At 36.1% G+C, this 7,642-nt stretch overlaps 1 protein-coding gene across 9 annotated transcripts in view; it reads right to left on the bottom strand.

Moving 5' to 3' along the window:
• Positions 1-229: 229 nt before the first annotated feature.
• The window catches only part of RAPGEF6 (Rap guanine nucleotide exchange factor 6), a 226,987-nt gene continuing 219,574 nt past the window's right edge, over positions 230-7,642 (bottom strand). For 7 of the 9 annotated variants that reach the window (XM_032626251.1, XM_032626254.1, XM_032626252.1 and 4 more), the window contains 3 exons: positions 6,674-7,176; positions 4,285-4,599; positions 230-3,665 (listed from right to left, as the gene is read on the bottom strand). In XM_032626251.1, coding sequence (XP_032482142.1) covers positions 3,640-3,665; positions 4,285-4,599; positions 6,674-7,176 — 844 coding nt within the window. In that variant the 3' untranslated portion in view covers positions 230-3,639. Of the gene's footprint in view, positions 3,666-4,284; positions 4,600-4,733; positions 7,177-7,642 lie in introns of those variants that run through there. The other 2 variants (XM_032626257.1, XM_032626259.1) reach the window with 2 other exon arrangements.

The following is a 7,642-nucleotide window of genomic DNA, read 5'->3' as shown; positions in this document are numbered from 1 at the left end:
TTTAAGCCACTGTTAAACTTGGTTTGTAGTCGAATACACTTTTAAAAAACTAAACAAAACAATAGCTAGGTGTTTCACAGATACGATAATGTCAACCATAATTGGACAATTCCAATTTTTCTGGAGACTTAAAACAAAAAATGCCTTCACACCAATGCAGGTTCCAGACTGGTCCTCTTGAATGACTGAGTATATAACCTGCTCCCATACATTAGCCATAAAGTGCAGAGAAGGTTAATTAGATTCTTTATTGATTCCACCAATGTATTAGTAGATATGGTAATAGTAAATGGTACTTTTACATTCTCTTAACCAAAAATATAACAAATATTTACATTCAATAAAAATACAAAAAGCATACAGAGGCACTGTCTTTCTAAAAGACATAAGTTTAAGAGGTATCAAAAAATAGGAGACAAACATTGCTTGTTACAGGACACTTTACAATCACTGAATTGTGCAGTATAATTGCTATTTGATTATTATGACTGTGCAGTTTTGTTTTTGTCCTTTGCTGATCAGCTCACGTTTCAATTTTAAAAGGTTAAGTACAACTGTATTCTGTGTATCAAAAGTAAAGAAGCCTTAAAAAAGCACAACAGAAATTAAAGATGAACTGGGGTTCAAGTTTAAATTTGAAAATGTACTGTGACACGGTTTGAAGATTTATCCCTTTGCTGTATCACATTTACGGTAATACTAAAGGGATACATCTACTTTAATATCACATTTTTTAGAAACGTATGTATCAAAATAATAATCAGAGTCTTAAATATACAAGGAAACTCTTTCTCCCCTTCTTTTTAAAGGGGAGAAAACACTTTATAAAAATTAGAATTTTTCTTGGATATCTCCATGATTACTGTCACATTTCAAGCCTAGGAGAGATTCTCAAGGTGGTTATGCAGATGATGACAACGTGACATCACCCTCATGAAAAACCATTTAAAGGCTTTTTCTCCCCAAATATCATACTGCAAGTAACCATTTGGAGAAAGTAAGACTCTATTGAATTACAATAAACCTTTATGGAAGTATATACTGGATTTACTAATTCTCCAAATCTTTCATTATGCAGAGATTTTTTTGTTGAAACTTATTATTTGGCAAAAGTTTGCAGTGAGGATTTACCGCTTCAATAGCCCTGGCAGATTCAGAGTTGTGGTACAATGAGGGCATAGATCTCTTCAGTATACTTATAAATTTATAAAATAAAAACAAACGGCCATTTTGAATTGGAGCAAGTATAGGTTAAGGCTTCTCCTGTTCTAGTCACGTGACAAACTAAGAGAAGGCAGGAATGTACCGTAAATTAGAATATAAAGATCAAAACGCCACGATTTTTTAAGGGATATATATCAAACTAGAAAGCATTTGGCTTTAGTTCTTGATCAATGTGATCAGCTGATCCAAACACTCACATTTCAAGCTACAGGAAACAAAGGCAGCTACAAGATGCAAGTCCAAAACCACAAGCCTCTGACTCTCTGTGCAAGATATTATCCACAACATTGAGGACAACGATGGAGAAGGCTCCCATCTGGTTTGAAAGACCTGCTAAAAAAACAGATACTGTGCAAACAGCACATTTTTCCGGGGAGTGGATATAAAATGGTGAGAATAAATACCCAAACTGGATAAAAAGATGGTTGTAGCAAAAATATCTTTCACTTTGTTTTGCTCTGGACATGAAAATAATATTGTCTAAATCAGTGAAAGAAAAATTTATGATCACAGGACCACTGTTTATAGATCAAACCTTTACAGTGTGACTTTCAAACCAGGATTTTTGATCCAGGTTACTTTCCATTTCAATGGGCCAAGAAAGCTATGGAGCCAACTAGCCTCATTCTAACATACCTGGGGTTAATTTCTAAGGCTTAAGTTTCGTATTTACAGTTTTTTGCCCATGGGAATTTTTCAGACATGCTATTTTTCCTAAAATGAAGAAATTATCATTTTGATAGAAAAGATGGACTACTGCCATTTACCAGTTGGCACTGATTTATGATTTTAAAATGAAGGAAATAGGAGGATGATAGAGAGAAGGAAGAGAGAGCTAGGAAAAAATGAGACCTTTTCAAAAGGAAGTAATAAGCCAACTAAATCCTATAAATTCACATACGGATAACCATTCAAAAGTAAACCTATTTTTGGCTCCAAGTTGATTTGGGTAGTACACATTAATAGCTTTGGCTTTTTTTTTTTTTGGTAGTCACAGAAGTTTATTAGCCTTTCACTTGCCTTTACACTAAAAAACAAATGAAAAAATTTAAACTTAAGATGTAGAAAACATCATACTTAATCTTTTTTAAATACGGAAAGTCTACCTCATCCAGTAAATAGTTAATGAAATTTTAATTAAATACTTAAGAGTGCCATGCCCAACAGGCTGTTAAATATATATGTCTCCTTCCTCTCAAGGCCTAAAGTGAAAACCAAGAAATAATCACTTCCATAATTCTAGCTCCTCTTTCCCCCACAAAATTTTCAACCAATTATAGACCTTGGTGTGCTAATGAGCTTTACCTGCAGGCAACTGGGAGCTGCAGGGTTTATGAAGATTAAAAACAGCCTTGTGCTGTAAGATGGGGGTTGGGTGGTGGGTGCTGCAGAACACCGCATAAAGCTAAATTGATCTTCATGACTATACCGCCAAAGATAACATGTCCTTTAAAAAAACTCCATATTTGAGTTGTGAAAAATTTTAGGTATGGGTTTCTACAGAGTAGAACTGTCTAGAACTCATTCTCTATTTACTGGATTTATACTTATAGCTACAGTTAGACAGAGAATGACTTTCACTTCAGTTGGTATACATGTTATGTAAGATAAACATTTCATTCTTTGGAAATTAGGGTTGCTACACACCCCATCATACCCCTTCCTTTTCCCAAGAGACTGCTAGGACCCTGTGGTAGCTTCATTTGGCTTTCCAAATCCTGACCAGCAGATGGCAGTATTCTCCTTCCTAACACCTCAACAGCAAAGGGATTCCAGTTCCACTCAAACTGAGACCCTACGTTTTGTTGGTGCTATAGATGGTTACATCTCTGTATAGATCAAACATATCATCCTGTAAAGATGGCTTCAGTTTGGTCAGATCAGAGACAGTTTTATGGCCTCAAACATGAACATCAATTAACAAGAGCTCCCAAATACAAACAAAACCACAAAACTTCAAATAATAAGTTACTTTTCAAATACATAAAAATATCCTTGGTATTGGCAGACATTCTGAATTTGTCTGTTAACCAAGCTATGGCTTGAAAATACTACCACTACTACTATCTTAAAAATAACATGTTAAAGGAAAATCTATAGTGATATATATGGGGAGGACTCGAGTTTGAATTTGTTCTAGTAACTGTGGTCCCAAGGCAGGTCTGGTGTGCAAAGCGAAGACTGGTATCCAGGCACAACATCCATAGCTAAGGAAACTATGCATCTGCAGGGATTAAATGAAAGGAAGCATGATTCAGGGCTATCTCATTGCTCAGAGTACAGGGATTAAAACCTCTGGGTTAGCAGCAGGAGCAGCGAGCTATTTGTTGGCAACAGCCTGCAGAATTGTGAGTTGGTTCTGCCCACTCCTTCCTCCGTGACTTTCAGTAGACTTCAATCAGGTCAATCCAAAGGCTACACTGCTGAAACCTGTTCATTTTCTGAAAATAAAAGAAACACAGTTAAGTGGTAGGTCAGCATATCAATGAAGATCAACAATCTAGTTATCTGTTTAAAAAATTAGTCAATTTCAACAAAGAAATCCTCTCAAATATCCCATCAAAGGCCAGATTTTATTGTAATGACATTTTTGAGTTCTGATCACAATGAAGGCTGACTATCAACTGGAATTCAGAACTGCTTTTTAACCACTTCATTACTAGATTGTTTAGAAGGATAAAATTCATTTATTGCCAAAATTGCAAAGTTGGTCATGAGTTCTGCTAATAAGAGGAACTCTATCAAACAGCATGATTTCAGATAATTTGACATTTTGATACTTGGAGTTTCAAGTGTCCGTGCATTAGTGTAAAACACAACTCTACCAATGTCAAGTGCCTCCTCTTAAAATTATCCTTTTACGCTGAGCTGCTATTAAATACAATCAGGTTGCCCTCTCCAATTACAAAAAACACACCATCGTATTTAGTCATTTCTTTTTTAAGAGATTTCTAAAGCAGTTAAAGAAAACATTTCTGATTATGTGAAATACCAGAGCAAAGACCATTCAATGTGTTTAGCAATTCATTTAAGAGCCATTAAGGTAGTTTGTCAACATACCATCTGCTTCGCTATCTGCGTCAGTCACATCTGCTAGTTTAGGATGGGATGGCTGCAAATTATGCCTCTGAGGCTGAGTTACGATCTTCGATGGAACACAGGCCACAGGGTTGCTACTGAGAGAAGCTGGTGGCAGTCTAGAGAGGCTGTTATGCATCATCTTTGACCTCTGCACTGCCACACTATAATCTGGAGGTTTTAGGTGTAGGTGGGGTCCTTCCTTTAGGTCTGCTAAAGAAATCCCCATGTATCCTGGAGGAGTGGGAGGTGGCTCCCTATACCTATCCTCCTTCTTGGGTGAGGTGACACAGTACACTGGCATGAAAAATAAGCAATGGAAATGTTAATGAAAAATATAAGAAATGAAAAAAAAAACATACTGAAACTTATTACAATGACAAAATAGAACTTAAAAAGGGACACAGTGAATATATTTGAACACAATGGCAGCAGGTTAAAAACACTTTTAATAAGCTTAATAAACTTGATATTTAAACTTGTTTTTAAAATACATAAATTACATTGGGTTTTACAAACATTAAATAGAATGAGACAGTTGAAGGAGATGACATTGATGACAAGCTTCCTCCTTTCATAGGTCAGACCACAAATCACAGAAGTGTGTGACAAATTCCTCAAGGAATACCAGCCCCAAAGTTGAATGAGTCAGAGACATTTAAGAATTCACCCTGAACATCTATACTCTATTAAATGGGGGGATTTTCATAGAAATGACATTTAGGCCCTCTACTTAAGGGCTATTTCACATCAGTGCTGGCATATAAACAACTTTAAAGGGGAACTAATTCCTTCAAGGACCTTATTCCTAACCTCTGCTCTGTAATTAAGTGAGAAGAAAAGCCATAATTTTAGGAAATCCATCTTAAATTAAGTTTCTCTGATTTTCAGTGGACATTAAAAATAATGGTGACTTAGAATCTTTTGCCCTAAGTTTGTACACCCTGGGTCTAAGGCAAAGCTTCAAAAAAACATCAGAAATAAGTTAAAAAGGAAGTTCCATGAAATTAAGACCAATCCACAAGACTCACAGGACAAATGGCTCTGAGTATCTTGATCATGTAAGTAACTTTTAAAATACAAACACTATCTATATACAAGAAGAATAAATTTAAAAGGATCATTAAATTCTCCCCTTAGAGAATCAAGTTTGCCCATATTGAAATTTCTACAACTCTACCAGTAAAATCTGCATGTAGTATCAAGGTCAGAAAGGATTTCCATTCCCATCTGAGGAGAATGGAGTGGGGAGGGGGTGGAGAGGTTGTGAAAAGAAGACAAGAATGAAGAATGTTAAGTGATTTGCCCAGAGTCATCTAGAAATGAACAAAAAAAAATTTTTTTTAATCTATTTTCCCAAATGGATAAGAAGAGAAAGATTTTACACCCTTGCACACACGTGCTTGTATATCCATATAACAGTTACCTAAAAGGCTTTAATAAAACATCCTTGGAAAAAAATGAACTAAAAAATCCAACCTATAATGAAATTTGACAAGTAAAAAATATGCTAAAAAAAGCACGTGTCTTTCATATGTTTAGTAGTTTAAATTGACATCACGAATATAGTATAAAGAGTTGATTATGATAATACTGACTCAAAGTACAGTCACTCCACATGAAAAAAAACCACAGGTGCTATTATATCTAAGTACTTACATAAACTCAATAAGGAAAAAAATGTATCTGACGGCCAAATACTAAAAGAATACACCAAGAAAGCTGTGCATGGTTAGAACGGAATCCACAAACAGAAGCTGGCACACCCATGATATGTGCTAGGAGGGTATAATGAAAAATGTTTGGGTCTTTTTTTTTTCCCCCACGTAGCATGTGGGATCTTAGTTCCCTGACCAGGGATCAAACCCATGCCCCCCCTGCAGTGGAAGCGCAGAGTCTTAACCAGTGGACTGCCAGGGAAGTCCCTATTTTGGACTTCTTTATCACACTTTTTCCACCACTTGTACTACCTAAAAGTAGTATCAGATTCAAAGTTTCTACCATGTATGCAAAAAGCAACTAGGGTCCAAACAATTTATGAGGTGGCAAAGAGAATAATCCCTTTATTACTACTGCACAGTAATGCAATAATATTTTCTTAATAAAACCAAAAAGATCTCAAAAGCAAAACAAGACATATAAACCTGTCCCCCTTATTAACTTCCTGCATGTCAGCTTTTTCATTTCAAATGGCTTGAATATCTGCCCCAAAGCTCTTGAGAAATCATGAACTTTTTGAAAATAATTTGCATGTGGAGGGAGGAAAGAGAGATTAGAGAAGGGAATTTCCCAAGAATAAAATTCTGGGCCAAGGTCACTTTACCACTTAAATTCTAAATGCCACAGATATGACAAAGAACACACAACTTACCAATCAAGCCCTTTTCTGTACTCGAAGTAACAGTTTTATAAACGGGGTCGATGCCGTCCTTGTGGTCCAAGCCTTCAGATGACTCAGCTGGGGTGCTCTCCAACACTCTCCGTTTAACTGTCCCATAGTTTGGTTCGTATGTATCAGACAGAGAACTAGAGGAAGCCCAACTCTGCCTCATCTGATTAGTCTCTAGGCTCCCTTTACACTGACCACAAGTTCGAGAGCAGCCTTTAGGACAGGTACAGGGCTCACAGTCAGTGGGTTCAACTTCAGCTATGGGACCATCCAAATGGGTATATCGATAAGAGTTCAAAAAATCCCAGCCTTTTGGGTTTGGAAGGCTTTGGAAGTTGTCATGGGAGCTGCTTGAACAGGAAGTCCAACTTCCACGACCACTATCAGCTGCTTCTATAATAATATGTTCGTGAGAAATCTCATCATTGCTCACAGAAGATGAGACAGCTAAATTCTTGATTAGTGATGGCTTTGAGAGTGTCCACCTAAAATTGGAGATACACAATTAAAAGTAATTTACTGGCTTAATGGAAACAATTTCTTCAGTCCATTGCAAGTATTACTGCCTACAAGAGACTATAGAACATGCATCACAAGTGTTTAATGCCAACATAACCTTCTGGAAAAAAATGACATTGTAATCAATCATCACTAAACTTGTACTGGCATTAATGTTAATACTTAGCTCGAAACATACACTGAAGAAACTAAAATACTTAAAAGCCTTCCTCAGAATTTTTCTTGAATTATTATAAAAGATGAGGTTTGAAATGAATAAAATTAAGTATACATTTTCATTCTTGGTCAACATAATGCAACATTAGATTCTCTCCATGCACACAGAATTAAGAATCCTCAATTACAGAAACCATGTTTTATTTTTCAGTGTCTCTGAGGTACCAAGGAAACAGCAACTTCCCCAATTACCTACTATTAAATGAATTCTATCAT

The sequence above is a fragment of the Phocoena sinus genome, chromosome 3 (genome assembly GCF_008692025.1).
Source record: "Phocoena sinus isolate mPhoSin1 chromosome 3, mPhoSin1.pri, whole genome shotgun sequence".
Classification (NCBI taxonomy): Eukaryota; Metazoa; Chordata; class Mammalia; order Artiodactyla; family Phocoenidae; genus Phocoena; species Phocoena sinus.
The sequence above is the reverse complement of the archived record's forward strand: the minus strand, read 5'-3'. Positions and strand labels throughout refer to the sequence as shown.